At 35.5% G+C, this 18,318-nt stretch overlaps 1 protein-coding gene across 6 annotated transcripts in view; it reads left to right on the top strand.

The window, feature by feature from the left end:
• Positions 1 to 18,318, top strand: part of LOC106067474 (uncharacterized) — a 52,942-nt gene that overhangs the window by 24,492 nt on the left and 10,132 nt on the right. For 3 of the 6 annotated variants that reach the window (XM_013226655.2, XM_013226654.2, XM_013226653.2), the window contains exons 3-11: positions 4,307 to 4,676; positions 6,159 to 7,353; positions 9,556 to 9,822; positions 12,439 to 13,282; positions 13,761 to 13,946; positions 14,725 to 14,977; positions 16,036 to 16,117; positions 16,718 to 16,852; positions 17,844 to 18,024. In XM_013226655.2, coding sequence (XP_013082109.2) covers positions 4,459 to 4,676; positions 6,159 to 7,353; positions 9,556 to 9,822; positions 12,439 to 13,282; positions 13,761 to 13,946; positions 14,725 to 14,977; positions 16,036 to 16,117; positions 16,718 to 16,852; positions 17,844 to 18,024 — 3,361 coding nt within the window. In that variant the 5' untranslated portion in view covers positions 4,307 to 4,458. The remainder of the gene's footprint in view (positions 1 to 4,306; positions 4,677 to 6,158; positions 7,354 to 9,555; positions 9,823 to 12,438; positions 13,283 to 13,760; positions 13,947 to 14,724; positions 14,978 to 16,035; positions 16,118 to 16,717; positions 16,853 to 17,843; positions 18,025 to 18,318) is intronic. The other 3 variants (XM_056003691.1, XM_056003690.1, XM_013226656.2) reach the window with 1 other exon arrangement.

Here is an 18,318-nt window from a genome sequence, read left to right on the forward strand (position 1 = left end):
TTTGAACTCAGAAAGCAAGTAGTAAGATTCCATGTCTGCATTAAATATTTAATTCCTGTTTATTTTGAGTTTGGAAGTCCTTTAATTAATTAGTATGTAGGGAAGTAACTTAATCGATAGTCTATGGATTAAGTATTAGGCATGTAATGGGGACCATATCAAATCTCTTAAGCATGAATGCTAAAACTGGCACTGATCATTCCCAGACATATATCAAACCTGCAGACTCTGAGACAGTGAATGGAGTACACGCTCTCTTCAAACATACACCTACTTTTACTTATCTATTCCCACACAGAAACAAGCAAGTATATCGCTGTGACAAACCACCGCTATTAATGCTAGCATCAACGATACCAGTTTATACAACTAATTATCGGAAGGGGTGGGTGGGTGGAGAAACAATCAATACCTCAAACTTCTGTGATATGACATGTATTGAGAGCAAGGCGAAGGACTGTGAACATAGAATTGTGGGGAGAGAGGGGTCGTCCCTAATCGATAGTGAAGCCTTAGTTTGAAAAAAAAAAGGGGGGGGGGGTAAATAAATAAATGAATCGGAACAGCTGAGCTAGACGCTGTTAAGTAAAAATTGATCCGCGGCAAAAGACAGCTTTAGAAGTTGGTGTACATAACGTGAGTGCTTCAACACAGCATGTGTCACAGGCGAGGCGAAAATATTCCGTTGGGTCGAACTGATCGAAGTTGAACTGAGTGTTTTATAGATACAGATGTATGGATTCAGTGTTCCAGAGAGTTCTACACAAGTGCATGGGTATAAACATGGAAAGACGGTGATTCGGTCAGCTTTTTTTTTTCTGCCGTAACTTTATTCCAAAATCTGACTCTAGTTTGTTTTATTGACTTTTAAAAAATGATTAATTCGCTGCCAACCCGCCCGAGAGATCTCTCTACGACGTCCATCTCATTTCTTTTTAACTTTATGTCTTTTTATCGTACACTTTTTTTTTCTGTACTTGAAGCACTTTGAAATGATTTTGTTTTCTGTGTTCCATGATTAGTCCTTGTGCATTGGGGGAAAAAAAAGCAACATTAAATGTGATAGAAATAAATAGAGACAAAACGTATTGAGGTCTGTAACTGCTGGTGCGGTTTTTATTCTAGATAGAAATCTAGTGGCCTAAGCGTTGCCAGGGATCCGTGAATAGAATTCAATGCATACATAACCAGTTTAGAAAAGTGAATAATTGAATATCCTAAACTTGAATCATAGAATAAATGATCACATAGAATAGGGTTAGGTACAAAGGCACACTAGAAATCAATTGAAGTAATAGAAGCACTGGGAAAGTAGTGCAATGAGACACAATGAATGACTTACCCCGAATGTTCTCTTTGACCCCTGTAGTGTGGGGTGTGTGGCTCATAGGAGCTAGAGCTCGAACCCCACTCCAGCTGAGTTGTGTTTGCTAAGCGCCTAAAGGCAGCACGGACACCTCCTAGATTACTCCCCCCCCCCCCAAGACATTGGCTCATTGCGCACGCTATAAGCATGAAAGGTTAGCTATACAAAAGCATTTTAAAGATGTAAAAAAATTAAAAGTTCTACAAAATATCTTGCGTCTTGTCAAGACTTTTTATTTTTAGGCTCCGTAGATCGTATATAATTCTTTTTTTTAACAAGTCTTATTAGCTTACACTTTCTTTGTGGCTCAGCTAAATGTAGTAAGTGACCATCTGACTGGCTGGGCACATTGGGTTTAGTGTTAGGCTAAACGTTGCTAGAAACGCCAGTCAACCTAGCCTAAGCTTTACCAATACACATAAGCCTCTTTGAATAATCTATGCTGCCACTATCCTAAACGTGTACTATAGAGAGTAATTATGATTCCGTATCTTTTAAAGCTTTATATTAAGCATTGTTACAACGCATATCAAGAAATGAAAGTGGCAGGAAAACTATGCAGAGAGTACAATCTTTAGGAAGTTTAGGTCAATAAATACAGTAATTTTATAACTTTTACAGGATGTGACAAGCAAGCCTCACAGGAGCCCCAAATATTATAATCTGTTGTCAGTAGTTGTCACGCTCCTTGGCCTAGTAATTAGGGAGATCGCAGTGTCTGTGAACTAAGACTGTGTACATCTACAGATAGGTCTTGTGTCTGTGTGTGTTGAGAAGGACATTGAGGAAACGAAGAGATGGCAAATCCTCTCATTCCTGGTTTGTCTCTTCACTTAGTCATGTCAGAAGAGAAAATGTCTCCTACGATCGATACGAAAGGAGAAAAAAAAATGGAGGGGTGGAGAGAGATCCATAAATGAGATAACCTTTTTTTTTTCCCTCTCTCTTCCATCTCAGTTTTTGCTCTCAAACTCTTTGAACGAAACATGTGGGTCATTTATTTGGTCGTAACGAGGAGACATTGTTGCGCTTTTCTTCTATCTGCCACTCACTTTCTTCGGTTTCTTTTCGTTTGATTCCTTATCGATTCGTAATGGCATGAGACCAATGACCGCCATAAAGCTGGCTGTCTTTTTAAAGTTCATCTGCAGGGCCGCATACTTTGGTAGACTGATGCCTCTAACTTAAACTACATCATTACACAGGCATTGTCGACTTGCCCCCGTACTGGGAACATTTTCTTTTAATGTGAATGTACGCAGTTAGATGCTAACAATATAAAAAAAGGGGAAATAACAAAACATTTTCTTAGTTTCCTTTTGGAGTTAATCCAGTCTTGGTCTAGAGTTGAGCGCCTTGAATCAATCAAAACCTCGCCCCATCCTCGGCAGTTTTTGTCAACGAGTTGTTTGTTTGGAGAGAAAGGAGGATGTGGATTGAAGATGTAAAAGAGGCGAGGATAGGAGGACCAACAAGAGGATGGGATTTTGGGGAGGACCAACAAGAGGATGGGAACTTGTAGAATTCAAGTTCGCTGTTGAGGAAAAAGGGGGAAATATTACGGTGGGAAAGGATGGCGCTTATGAATGAGATATATTTAGAGAGATCATTTGTGTGTGAGTCTCTGTAGAGTGTAGAAGTGAAATAGTAGGCTTCCATCGCAGTTTGAATGAAGCGACTAAGATCAATGTATGGAGCTTAGATGAAGACAGAGCTATGAAGGGCGAGCTGTAGCAAGCTAGTGTTGAGGTAATTATAAATTTAGCAGGCGGACGTTTATATAAACAGTCAACAAGTCTGACCAATGGGCGTTGTGTTTCATCTTTACATCACACGTTTTTTAACTTGAGTAAGGCAGCATAGGCTTTATGTGTTCACTTTATTGGACGGGATGGGTTTGTTTAATTAAACAACGCTAGTGCTAGTAGCGTATATAAATTTACTATCACATATCATGTTAAAAATAATCAATGTTAATACAAATGAGAAACATGACACCTAACCTATTTATAGTTATCATTAGAGTAAGCCTAGTCCAAATTCTATGGCATCTATTATGCAATAATGAAAAATTCTCTTTGCTGTTGTTTGACAAAGGTTTGAAAGTCAAATCTGAAGTGTAGCTACAACTGAACTTGTTAAGTAGCACTATTTGTATTTCTGATAACTTATAAATGAGATTTATTGAACAAAGCACTTGGTACATTGTTAGTTTTATATTCTATCTATATTCAATCTAACTACTCACTGTGCAGTCCTTTCAAATATTAATCATTCACTGCTGCTAGACTTTAATTCACTTTTATTTTTTAGTTCTCAATAGCTGACTCTTTGTTAGAAGTTCAAGCATATTAATATACTTTTAAAGTTGCCCTTTCAGACCATGCGATCTATGGGGCAGATGATGTTAAGGTCATCTGTTTCTTTGGCCAAAGGTTCACGAGCAAGGTGTCATGTGGCCAGCAGCACAACGACCAACCGCTTTTACTTTCCCCAATGAAAGTCAGGTACCCATTAGAGTTGGTAAGACTGAGAGATGCCTTAAAAATTCCAAATTTCAAAATCCCAGTCTTCACCAAGATTCAAACTCGGGATCCCATTGCTTAACCACTCAGCCACTGCGTGTAATATACAATTAGTAGAGGCTTTCACTCTAGCATAACTGTGTTACTCATAAAATAGGTTGACAGCCAATTGTTTGACTGACTAGCCCTATTGTTGGAGTTGGGAAAAAATAAATTAAATTTGATTAAAATGTATACAATCAAAGTGTTCAACAAAGCTTTGCTCAGATTAGATCATCACCTTCTGTTCATCATGCTGTTTAGATTTCATTAGTTACATTTAGTTAAAAACTATGTTTATGCATAAATGGATGAATATTATTTTGTGCTCTTGTTTCTTTCTGTAACACTTGGTTTCTGTTTTATTCTTTTTTAGCAGAATGGACAAGGATGTCCATGTTCTCAGTGATGCTAATATGGTTCACCAAAGAAACTGTACAAATTCTACTATAAATAGCAATCACATCTGCATGTAACTAAAACAAGAAGGAGTATACACACACATTTACAAACAAATCATCAAAGAAGATGGAGGACTATAATGCTGGCTACGATGGAACAGATATTATGGCCTCTCTGAACTCTGACCCTTTCGGTTTGGGCAACAGCTCTTCCAGTGATAAGTTTGCTGCCTTTGATGCATTTGTGAACAAAATAGTGGATGAGGAATCTCAGCTCCCTGACCCTGGCAACATGGACATGGCTGAAACTTTTAGCTCAGATCATGGCAGCAGACTAAATTCTCAGTAAGTATTTTTTTTTTTGTTTACAGCAGTGTAGTTCTTAATTCTTTTTAAAGTTAGTTTAAGCTCTTTAAAAATAACACTGGCAAAAATATAAAAAAAAATGGTTAGATGTCAGAACCTTCATTTTTTTTTATGTACCCAGCCAAGAATTTTTTTCAACAGTCTTAGAATAATATGCACCTGCTTCTTTTTAAGACACCCACTAAGAAGCTTTTCAGTAGAACAGCACTGTCTTGTAAAAAAAATGATTAGCTTAATCTATTAGTACAAAAAAAAGTTTCCCTTTCTGACTTTGTGGTCTATAGGGCAGGTGATGTAAAGGTCATCTGTTTCTGTGGCCTATGGTTAACGAGGGTGTTATGTGACCAGCACAACGACCAACCGCCTTTACTTTTCCCCAACTAGTGTCAGGTACCCATTACAGCTGGGTGGACTCAGAGGCACCCAAAGATCCCGAAATTAAAAATCCCAGTCTTCACCAGGATTCAAACCCTGGTTCGGAAGCCAAGAGCTTTACCGCTCAGCCACCACGCATCCTTAATCTAAAAGTGATTGAGTGAAACAGTTCAAAGAAAAAAAGAGCAACCCAAGTGTGGTTTGTTCTACATATTCCTCCATATCTCAATACACCTAGCAATTTGGTGGTTTAATTTTAAAGATTAAAACAAATGATGAACATTGATTTCAATAAACAATACTCCTCAGAAACAAATTTAAAAAGCATGCTTCATAGTCTTTATTATACTTAAAAGTTTCTTTACAAGTTGTTTTATAACTTATTGGACAAGAGGGAAGAAAAAAAAGAACTTCAAACAATTGAAATGGTGGACATTTTTTTTTCTTTCCATCGAGAGGAAATCCGTAATGGAAAAAAAAAACCATGATCTGCCAAATTGATTAATGTGATTTAACTCTTTAAAGAAACTTTTATTGTCTTTCATTCCAATTGTTTTCTTGAAATGATCATTGCTTTCTCTTGTATGGGCTGGAGCATCATGAACTGCCTCTGGGTCTAATTATCTTCTAATTCATTTTATCTGTTTGCCTGTTTTATTCTATTCCCTCTCTCAGTCTTGGCAATTCAGATTGTGTGTGTAGTTTTCTGAAAATGAGATTATGCTCAGGGATATCTCCATAGAGTCCAGCCAAAATAAACAATATTGCTAAAAAACAATGGCACATTTTTTTAAATGCTTGTATTTTTTTTTTTAATAGATCAAGCAGTAACAAGTTTAAATTTTAACAAATAGTTATAGAAATATAATGTTTTCTTTAAAATGAAAAGGTTTTAAGTATTTCATCCAGACTTTCAAGTATTATGGTTTTTAACAAATCTAAGGTCTCTTAATAGCTTTATCCACTGGCATATTATTATGGAGATTTTGTTTTCATAGTATATTGGTCAGTTAAATTATTTTATTGAATGCCAACATTAAATTATGAAAGCAATTTTTTTTAAATGCTTTATACTTATTTCTACAGCCTATCAAGACCCTCTGGAGCACGCCTTTCATCCCTTTCCCCACTACCTAGCAGTGTTGGACTCTTGCACCCTCATGCAACATCTAATCATACCTCTTATCCTGCCTCTTGTCCCAGTTCACCATTTGGATTTAACTCACTTAACAGCCCCTCTTCTTACAAGCATCACAATGATCCTAGGGTTGATGCAGTGCAGTCTCCTCCTCAGCTCTGGGACAACAACGGTAACAGGCACCTGAACAATAACAGCATCATGAACAGCACCCAGTATACCAACAACAACAACAACATCAACTACAAGCAGCAGGGAAATGTCATACCCAACCTCGACGACAGTGCCACGTTCAAAGAAGGCTTCATCCTTGATGCCCAAACTGTGGGGATGCTAGATGTCCCAAACTTGGTTGTGTCCGAAGACTTTCTGCAAAAGTGTATAGAGGAAATCCAACTGCAGAATGACAATAAATTTATTTTTGGAGCCGAGGATGAGCCCTGTTTAGAAGTGAACAAATACAACCTTCGCTCACCAAGTCCCAACGGCTTAAGTTATAACAATATCAACAACAACGCAGGTAACTTTCCAGGAGGTAGTGTCTCTATGGTAACAAATTATCCTCATGGCGCAGGCAGCAGGCAGTCTACACTGATGGCAGCTCCTAATGTAGACTTCTCTCTAGATAATTTCCAACAACGACAAGCCACTGCACATTGGTCACAATCCCATTCACAACAAATCAATCATCTTAGCCCATATACTTCCAGTAACAAAACCGCCTCTAACCTAGATGTACCCAGTTTAGACAGATCCTTTTTCGGATGTCAAGGTCTCACGAGGTCAGAGTTCTCAAGAAGCATGGAATGTATCAGTGGCCAGTTTTCTAAGCCTGAAATTTCTAGTGTATCCTCAACCATGTCGCCTCCTTTGAGGCGCAAAAGCCATGTGGGAAGTGGTGCTGAATTTGGTGAACGGAAGTATTTGTCACCACCTAACAGCCACCGTCAACCTAAATTAGGTCTTAACATGGAGCAAGATACTAGCTATCATGGTCTGTTGTCATCCACAGCCAGCCCTTCAAGTCACAACCTGTCAACCCCAATAGGAAGCAGACAGCATCCAATTTCATTTTCAACAGTGGATAGCCTAAATCAACATTTGATGTCCCCCATACCACCCAGGATACCTCTTCCTCAAGAGGTAGGTTTAAATTTCTTTTTCAACTCGTTCTCTCATTTAAATTTTATAATATTAAAGGATTAATATAGTCAGTGAAACTGAATGATAGAGAAATGGAAGGGCCTAGATCAAGAAGGTGGTCAAGTCACTAATTGAGGAAAGTGGCAAAAACTTTTTTATGTTTATTGTATTTGGTTCGTGTGAGGTATGAACTAAAATTATTGTGTTTCCAGTCTTAACTGGCAATTTGTCACTGTGCTATCTTTGAGATCTGGAGCAGTTCTCAATAATTTATTGTTCTGTCAATCTAAGAAGGGAATCAAGTCCATTGGAAAGAGATTTGACTTGACCCCCTTCTTAACATGCTATATAATGATATTATGTTATAAGACTAAAACCCATGCAGTAGTTTGACAGGTACCGGTAACTTGTGTTCCTTTTGTAAACAACATTCAGTGAAACAAGGTGGTCATGTCCATGCAGTTTCATGCATAATGTGGCTGTGGATGGACATAGCCCCCACCTGTAATATTTTTTTTTCAATAGGACTATGTACGGTGACCTGACAAAATAGCGCCGACAAAATAGCTCAAAATTTCCAGACAAAATAGTGCAAGACAAAATAGCGCATACTTATTTATGATGTGTATAAAAGTACTGATTTTACTAAGTGAAGGTCCTGGGCAGCATTTTTTGTTGAGGTTTCTATCTTCTTCAATATTAATAGATCTAAAAGTATGCCATATTTGCAGAGAAAGAGAGTACTTTAACATTTTACCTCATTCTCACTTTTTCAGCAATGTTTATTTAAAATGCATAACTTGCTAAAAAAAAATGATTTTGAAATGTGGTGACTCCTTTCAAATGTTAGTTATATGATGATGTGTGTTATAGTATAATCAGAAATCTTGTTCATCTGCGGCATCTCTCTTTAATCAAACAATGGCGTCTTTTGTCACAACATTGGCAAACTTAGGTGTGTCAGGATGAGTTAAGGTGGCAATCACATTTCTTATACCGCCAAATGTTTGTTTCATCTCTGGCAGTGACTGACCAATTCAATCATTCATTTTGCTATTCCCTGTCCATCTAAGTCTAACACCATCACATAGATATCAAATTTAAGGAGTGTCAATTTGGATTGTAGGCCTCAATCAATTTCCCTTCTCTCCCTAGCACATACAAGACAAGAATATAAACCCCGCCCTCCGCCTTCCTCTTGTTATGGTACATTCTTTTCCTTGACAAAAATCAGCCATTGTTTTTTCTTAAACGGTGTGTAAATCTGGCAAGTATGGAAGTATATTTGCGTGTTTTTGAAGTGCACTTTTGGAATTTAAATAAATAATATATTTTGAAATTATTCATTTTAGCTAATTATAATTCTTGCATAATGTTTACATATTTTTATTTTAAGATATTCAAAGTATTTCCTGCAAAATGACTGACAAATAAGATAACATTAAAAAAAAAATTTTCTCTATTCATGATATCTGAAGTATTTTTTTGCAAAATGAATGAAAAATATTTTTTTGCGCTATTTTGTCAGCGCTATTTCATCTGCGCTAGTTTGTCGGGGTACCACTTTGTACAAATATCTACTTTTCAACACATGGGAAGTCTTGTCAGACGGTGCACGGAGCATCCTGGTGACTAAATTTGTAACTCACTCAATTTTCATAATAATGTGACTTAACCCCCTTCTTGCTCTAGTTCCCTCATTATTATTATCATAATGTTAAAACACAATCCATCTATCCCAGTGGCATTACAGCCCATGGAGCCCCTGGCCTCCTCTAACATATCTTTTTTGTCTATATCATGATGTTTAACGTCATAAGAAGTCACAAATTTGGGTTGTTATTTAACTACCTTTTACCTATAAGTTATATGCTTGTATTTTGATACCATTTCATTACTAAAATCTTTTTCCTAACGCAAAGACATCCCAAGTTATATACATTCAAACCTGAAAGAACTTACAACTACCCACTTCAACAAAGTAATTTACATGCAGATCAATGAAAAAAAAACAACTTATGGTTAGCTTTGTGTAAAAAAATTGTGAAGTTTCTTTTACATAATATAGAACCTTGTACCTGAGTATCAAACTATCTTTATTAAGTGTAAGAGTGAGATATTTGTAACTTGAAAGTTACAAAACCAAAGCCATACATCGTTTTCTTATTTATTAAGTTTTGATTTTTATGTATTTCTATTCAGGTCAAGATGACCTCCAACCAGATTTCGTCTTTCAATATGGAAGATTCACAGATTTCAGAGTCACAGTATTCAGTCATTCCTAACAGTGGATATCACCAAAACTACATGTCCTCAAATTTCAAGCACCCTCTGGATGATGGGTCGAAGTTCACATTCAACCCAGATTATCTTGCATCCCCATCATCTCTGTCTTCAATATCATCATCGCCAACATCCTCCTACTTAGGCAAAACAACGTCTCCTTTAAATATAGCTTCACCTCCCCAGGTAATAGTTAGCTTCTAATTAATGTCATAGAAACCTTTTGTTATACTGCTCAGAACATTGAAAAGTTGCACTGTTAGGATATTCCTGTTGTTCTCAAGCGAGACTATAAAATGTCATGTTGTTTACATTTTGTATTCACAGAATTTATAACAGTGTAAATAACAATAAATTTTTATTATAATTTTGTAAATACATTTTATTTGTCATAATTTTAATTCATATTATGCACTCAATATAAGTTTTAATAAGTGTTTTCCACAACATTAACTGGTCTTAATGCTTATGTATTGGCTTACTTAATGCTTCTTAATGTACATTCCATTTTTCAAAAGGTTTCTTGTGTTGACTCACTTCTTCACTCTACACAATGCCTGTTTTCTGCCCCAGAATCATGATGTTTCTGTGTAAAGCTTTCTTGTAAAAAAAAAAAAAAAAAAAAAAAAAGAAAGGCATTTTTGTAAAATATGCTCAGCATTTCAAATATCTTGAATGAAATTTGACACTGGTGTTCTATAAATATTTTATATCATATTTTGACAAGGCATTATCTTTTGGTTTGGCCATACTAGTCCTATTACCTTAGTAATAGCTTCACACAAAGGAAAAGAAAGATTAGGCTGAGACTTTTAACTGCTAACCTCAGCTTTTGCATCCATTGAAGTATTAGGATATATAGAAATATAAATAAGCAGATATTTTTGGAGTCTTTAGTGCTTCTTGGTTAGATGTGGCTGTAGGTGCAATGACAAATGTTTCACAGAAAAATAGTTCAACACTAATTCATTCTCAATAAAAGGTTAACCAAAAATTAAATCACAAAGGGGCAGATAATTTGGTTGTTGCAAAGGTTTCTTGTTCAAGTCAATAATGATATGTCCTGCCAGCTCATTAAATTTTGTTGCAAGCTAGTAAACCATTTGTAGGAAATCAATCATTATTAGAAGAATCTGGTTGCAGTAGTAGAGTATCTTTTTAGGTGGGAAGTTTCTATAATGACATTTATTTATGCTTTATTGTTTTTGACAGAACAGCTTGCAAGGGTAGATTGAAAGTGGAATTTCCATTTGTATAATATGATTGTACTTACTTCACTCTGGTAGAGGATCTATTAAACTATCAGTGTAGATTGAGTCTCTTATGAAGCACTGAATCTTGAGCATTTCCTTGGATGTATTTTGGTTACATTAGAAATTATTTTGGAGTGCAGGGTACCAATCTTTTTCTAACTTCAAGAGTTCATGGTCAAGTGTGTTACCTCATTGGCTTGTTGAAGTAAATTGACTGTAAATGTGGTTAAAACTACTTTTCTTTAATTAGTTTTCTTGATATATGCTGAGTGCTAGAGCATTCTCTGTAGTTTGCCTTGGCATATAATCCTTTTTTTGTTTGTCTCTATCACCAAGAGTCTCATCATTTTTACTTTGTATTTTAAGATGTTGTTTCAAGACTCCCTGTTGTCTAGTTGTGTGCTCCTTTTTCATATTGTCAACAGTCCTGATATGTCTAAATGAAAGGCTTTTCCTACTGGAATACAGAAGCACCCATCCTGATATGTCTTAATGAAAGGCTTTTCCTACTGGAATACAGAAGCACCCATCCTGCATCCTGTTATGTCTTAATGAAAGGCTCTTCCTACTGGAATACAGAAGCACCCATCCTGATATGTCTTAATGAAAGGCTTTTCCTACTGGAATACAGAAGCACCCATCCTGATATTTCTTAATGAAAGGCTTTTCCTACTGGAATACAGAAGCACCCATCCTGATATGTCTTAATGAAAAGCTCTTCCAACTAGAATACAGAAGCACCCATCCTGATATTTCTTAATGAAAGGCTTTTCCTACTGGAATACAGAAGCACCCATCCTGATATGTCTTAATGAAAAGCTCTTCCAACTAGAATACAGAAGCACCCATCCTGTTATGCTGTGACATAAATAAAAAAAAAAAAACATTCAGATTGTGCACTAAGTCATAGAAATCTTCCACTTTTGAAAAATAAAGAAGTTGACAGAATTGTTCAAGACCAAGTGTTGTGGTTTGCACCCTGAACATAATGTGTATGTGTCCTCTTTGGTTGAACACCACGTTTTGTCCACTCAAGTTAGTAGCATCATCCAATCGCCCTTCTAATGTATTTAACACTAATGATCTTGTTGTTTTTTTGTTGCTAGGAGTACTTTTTCATTTAAGTTTGTAGATTTCTGCCTGTCACAGATATGATTCCAAAAATTTCTCCATGATTTGTTACTTCTTTGGATATTTGGTCTAGAGAGATATTGAAAAGGTATCTAGATTATCTGTATGACATGTCACAAATAATTTTAATATTCTCTTACAGTTTCTGTTAATAACAATATCTCATATGGATGTCTGATTGTTTGTGCAATATAGATGAAATCATTATTAAAGATATTCTTGTGACTGCAATCCAGTAACAGCATTGATCACTATACATTTTGTTAGTAATTAAGTCTTCTTGAATTATGATATAGTTCAGGAATATATTTTATTTTGAGACATTTTTTTTTGTGTTTTTTGAAAAGAAAAAGAATATTTCTTGTTAGATAATATTTACATGAACTTGTGTTATAAGTTTCCATTTTTGTCTTGACAGTCCTCAATGTACCTACAGCCCATACATATCAACACTGGCCCAGCAACACCAGCAACAACGTCTAACTATCAAAACAGTTCCTTGACCTGGACGGATTCACTTTCTCCTTGTGTGTTCTCTGGAGGCAACAGTGTCAACAACAACAACAATAAAAGTAATTGTTTAGATAGGAACCATTCTTTCAACCCCTACTGCGTCACGCCCACCCTGGATATCTGTTCCATGGAGGCTGATGCAGCTTGCAAACAGAACGTTAGCACTAATATGCCCAAAAGTCTTAACACTGGATTGATGGAAACTAATAACAATGACAGATGTTTCAAAGCGAGTACTGGCATGGAGACAAGGATTTCTTCTTCTTGTAGCAGTGTCACATCACCTGCAGCTAGCCCAATGTCTTACACCTCTGTGAATAGAGTAAATCAGGCCCAAGTGGACCAGAGCACTCTTGCAGCCACTGTCCTCAAGGAGCGTCTCTCCAGCAATCACCAGCTGCAGCAGCAACACCAACAGAAGCTGCAGCAAATTCAACAACAGCAGATAACCAACCATCTGCAGCAGCAGTTAAGACTGCAACAGCAGCAACACCACCACAAACAGGCTGGCGTGAGAAAGCCTTATATAGCAGCTGAGCAGATTTTGCATCTTGGTAATGGAGTTCAAATGACCAATGTGCTTGGGCCTGGTGCTATCCCCTTCAACCAAGCTATCAATCCTTATGCATTTATAAACCCAGCCCAGCCTGTGTATTCAAACATTGCTGGTTTGAACCGCTTTGGTGCTGCTAATATTGGACTTGGAGGTCTTGGTCAGACTAGGACAATGGCAACACATTACAACACAGGTTTGTTCAAAAAAGCTTATTTTAAATAATCTTTTCTTAACTTAAATGGAAATATTTTGTTCAAATATATTTTTAATTAATAAATATAATTCTTTTCTGTGAACAATCTTTTAATTTTTAGACAGTAGACATCTTTCTAGAAATAATGGTAACATACCATTGGCTTTATTAGAAAGCACTAATGATAAATAGCAACAATATGTTAACATGTTCTAATGTAAGCTCCCAATGTGTCTTCAGACATTTTTATAATATAATTTTAAAAAAAAGACTCTTAGTGATAGAAAAGATTAAGCCTACAATTTATTACAATCTAGAGAATTAAAATGTCCCCCTAAAAGGTTCTCAACTATTTTTGGTAAATTTTTTTTTATTAAATAGGGGCTTTAAATAACTGGTAGATATTAGCTTAGAATTGCTGATAGGCATTGTAGTCACAAAGTATTTAAAGTTCTGATTATAGGCTCATTGTTTTCAGGAGCTCACATCAATGCAGCTAGAAATATTAATCACATGTCCCAGTTTGGTACAGAAGCCATTTCTGATCCTTCTAAGTCAGCTTCTGACAAGCAGAGATTGTTAGAAGAAATATTGTTGCGTGATCCGAGGGCCCAAGCTGCCTACCAACAAATTCTTCACCAAACTTTATTGCAGAATCCAACAGGTGAGACATTTTTGTTTTCAGTTTAGTGTATTTCACTAGATGTAGAAAGATGTACAAAAGCTAGAGGGTGTAAGACTATAACATTTCCATAAGCATTCCAGGCTCATTTGTTCCATGGCTTGCTTGCAGTTAAAAGCTAATGCAAGCTTTTTTCCTTCAAAAATTACTAGATGTATTCTATGCATCAATCACACAATGTTTTTCTGTGGTCTTGAGGTGACTTCTTTCTAAGCACTTGCTTTGTTTGATCATTAAATGACTTGTGTAGAAGCAAGTAGTCATAAATGGGATAAGATCTGTAGCAGGATTTAAAGACTTGATAGGAAAATGCAGTCTCTAATCACAAAAGTATTTCTGTCTAGACACACAAGATATTTGTATATCATGTTCTGTGAAATGATTTGGTCACTTTGAACAGTAGAATCATTCAAACACACTCTAGCCCCCAGTCATTTTCTAATTTTTAGAAATAATTACTTTTAAACAAAAATTGGATGTATTTATTTTTGTCTTGGAATAACATACAGACAGACACCTTACAATTTGCTTAACTCTTTCTCTCCTGACAATACCAACGTTGATTCCACCAGAATGTGGTAAATAATTACGGCGAGAAAGAGTTAAAATATTAGGTAAATTGTGCATGTAGTAGGGACCTAAAACTAAGAATGGGTATTAATCTTTTAGTAAAGTAATTCTTGTCAGTAATAATTTCTGTCTATAATGTTTATTGCTATTTAATGCATTAAAACTCTGCATAACTTGTGTTTGTATCCAGGTTATCAAGCTGCCTTGTTGAATAATGCTCATAGCAGCCTTCCCTTTCAAAACACTGTGCATCCTTCTGCTGCAGCACTACTCATGAATGCTGCTGTTCACTTTGCTGGTCTAAGACGAGATGGAGTAGAGTTCATTCCCCTAGATCCCATGACTCACTTGTCTTCACCCTACATGGGAGATGTGTTGTACGACCCAGCAACATTTCCTCTTCTTGGTGTTCACCCATTTGTCCCAAACTTGAGACATTTCAGGTGTGTATTTTAACTGATGTGTATGTGCATAGCTCTAAAAGTATAGCTTTTTTTTTTTCAGAAACTAGAGAATCATTAGTAGTCATTATATGTTAAAACATTTGTCTTGGTTTATAAATTGTCACTCCTTAGAATATCTAGATAATAAGTCTTTATGAATTTAATTTGACTAAGTTTTACAATGCTATATTGTTACTGTCTCAAACATAACATCATCATGACACAATGAATGCAGTTGAAAATTCCTTTTTAAAAAAAACTAAAATAGATGTATAAAAATAGAATACTAATATGGAAACTTTCGCAATTGGAAACATTGCTCTGGTTAATTAGTGCAGTAATTGTATTGTTTCTACCTTTGTAACCATATATCTTCAGCATTAGCAATGACTACAGTCCAAAGTAGATATTCATGAAATTTACTGAAAACACCCAATAGGCCACACCAGAAATAAATAGTTTCTAGGATTATGATTTAATACCTACACCATGTACTAAAACTTACTTTTTCCGCTGAATGTAGACCAAACTTACTAGCACTCTTAGGTATCATAAGCTACATGTTTGAAACAGAACTGTTTGACCCCCTCATCCTTTTCACAACCCTTGTATCAAACAACTAAATTAAGTGCACATCCCACTTGAGCTGGCAGGGAACCATTATCCAAACCTCCTTTAGAGCAGTAAGTGAGGTCAGAACACATAGTTCTGTCTACAGGCCCATCTGAGTTTTTTAACTGACCTACCAAATAATGACATCTTTAGTGAATTTTTTTTTTAAATCTGATTTTGATTAAAATTATAGAATTAACTTTACAAAGAGGAACTTTCAAGCTGTGTGTGAACTATTTGTGGTCATTATGTGTTTCTCATAGAAATTTTAAAACAAGTAATATTCAAGTTCACAATTTTGGTTTCATGAAAAAAAATTACTTTTTGGTAAACCTTTATCTTTAAGCTATTACATCTCTATTCAAAATGTTTTATATAGCTGTTTTATGGGCCTAGACAATTTAGATTGATGAAATGTATATAATTGATGTCATTTTAACTTTTAGAAGTGGACCATCTAATGAACTACACACTAAACTTGAAGAATGTTATGAACAGTTCAAGGCTGTGGAAAAAGAAAGAAAAAAGGTATCACTTGGCCCTAATTAGTCAGTTTTATTTTAGGATTTTCTATTAGATTAAATTGATTTTTTTTCCCTGATATATGGCACAGTTGTTTTTTTAATGAAGATCTGGTATTTGAAAAGTGGAAAAAAAATATTGAAGTTAAAATAATTTGCTACTCTAAAAATCCTTGCTGGAAAAAAAAAAGCAGCGTAGCTTCAATAGAGTTGAATCTAAGACTTCATATTACCAGTATCATTGTCTGACCATTATGTCTTAGTGGATAGAAGTACAGAAATCACCATTTCACTTAGAGAACAAAATGTAGAACAAACAGTTACTTAAAATATTAACATAATAAATCAAAATTTGGTACATAATATAGCTTTTCTAAATCAGATTTAATCAGTAGTGCAAAAATCAGATTAGATTGATGGCAAAAAAAAATAATTTTAATCCTAGTTTTTCTTTGAATAGATAAAGTGTTTTGTTATTTGTTAGTTTGCATGTGAATGTAATAGTGTGTAGTTGTTTTTTTCTCACATTCAGCTTTGCCACTGCTTTTATTTATCTAATACAATTTTGAGTATATATAATAAAGCTGTTTTCTCTTGCACCTGCTAGACTGAAGCTGAGTTGGCCAGACAGAATCCAGGAAAGAAAGTATCTAGTACTAACACTATCCCTATTCCAAGGTTACCCAACAGTCCATCCCGTGTAGACAGGTTGATTGTGGATTCATTTAGAGAACATGCAAGGGTAAGTTATCTTTTCAAAGACTAAGACACTGTATTTTTCTATGTGGACAACATTGTCTCATGACAGATTTAGGGCACCATTTCAGTTATCTTTAAATGTTTAATTATACTAATCGCTGGCGTTTTCTATAACATATAATGATATAAGACACTAAATATGTTCTTTCATTATATAAGCATATGTATATAACCTCCTTCATAGTTGAAGATAAGCACATTCTCATTTCCTACATACTTGAAGATGACTATGGAGTCCAGTCTTCGCTTTGAAAAGCTGGCCACACACAATGCATGGGTGGGTTGAGTCTGTTGCAGAGTTGCCTGCAACAGTTGCCTGCTTTATTTCTCAGCTTTTTTTTTTTTTTTTTTCGGTGATCTGCATTCATTGCTGATCTCCTTGCCTTGTATCTTGAAATACCCATTCACTGCTTCATACCACTAGGTGTGATCAAGAGCTAAATTTTTCCAATTGTGATGTCATTTTCACATTCTTTGAGGTAGCACCTGAGTGTTTTTATATCACTTCTGTTGACCCTCTTGATGGCGTTTTTGAACACATGCGTCCCCATAAAACTTCCTTTGGGCAGATAATTTTCAGATATACAGACTACATGTCCAGCCCATCATAGTTGGGACCTTTTAATGATAAGCATATAGAGTGATAGAAAAAAAAAAGTAGTACATTTTAAACTAAACGTTTCTAAAATCTTTTTTGCAAGTTATGTATTCTGAGCTAATGAAGGAAATGTTCATTCTAATTGCATATCTCAGACATTTAAAAAAACTCATTGACATTATAGTTACATTCTAGAACTGCTAGTTACTTTGTGTAGTGAAATCTCTGATATGCCATTTCTTGTTGACCAATCATTGAAGAGACATAATGCTTTTAATCTGTTGTTGGTATTTACAATATTTATCCTATTAAATAATATAACATGACAAAAAAGGGCATCAGTTTACCACTTGGATATTTCACTTGTCTCTTTTAGATAATAACGTTGATAGAAAAAATGGAGAAGTTGAGAAGTTTTAGTGTTCACCCCAATGTCCACTCCACAATGTCTGCCTGGTTAGAGAGCATCAAGAAAGTACAAGCCAGCAGGAAGGATGAAATAGTCAACTCTGCCAACCGTCAGAGAGCTGGAGTACCCAGACAGCCAGATGATAAAGGTAAAGTTTGTCTTCAATACTGACATCTGTACTAGTTTTTAGTACTGGTTTTAGCGATGAGTAAAATTAAGCTTTTAAAATTCACTTTCCTGCACTGGTTTTACTGGAAGAGATGTTATTGGCCATCCTGCATTTCTTATTTACCATGTTAATAAATCCATGTTTTATATCCTATTTGGACACTTTGCGCATGTGACTTTGATAGATCTGTATTTATAATTGAGATTGAATTGATTAAATGTCAAAGAAAATAGTTGTACAAATATTTCTAACAAAATTGGTACTATTTAACAA

This window comes from Biomphalaria glabrata, chromosome 11 (genome assembly GCF_947242115.1).
Source record: "Biomphalaria glabrata chromosome 11, xgBioGlab47.1, whole genome shotgun sequence".
NCBI classification, from domain to species: Eukaryota; Metazoa; Mollusca; class Gastropoda; family Planorbidae; genus Biomphalaria; species Biomphalaria glabrata.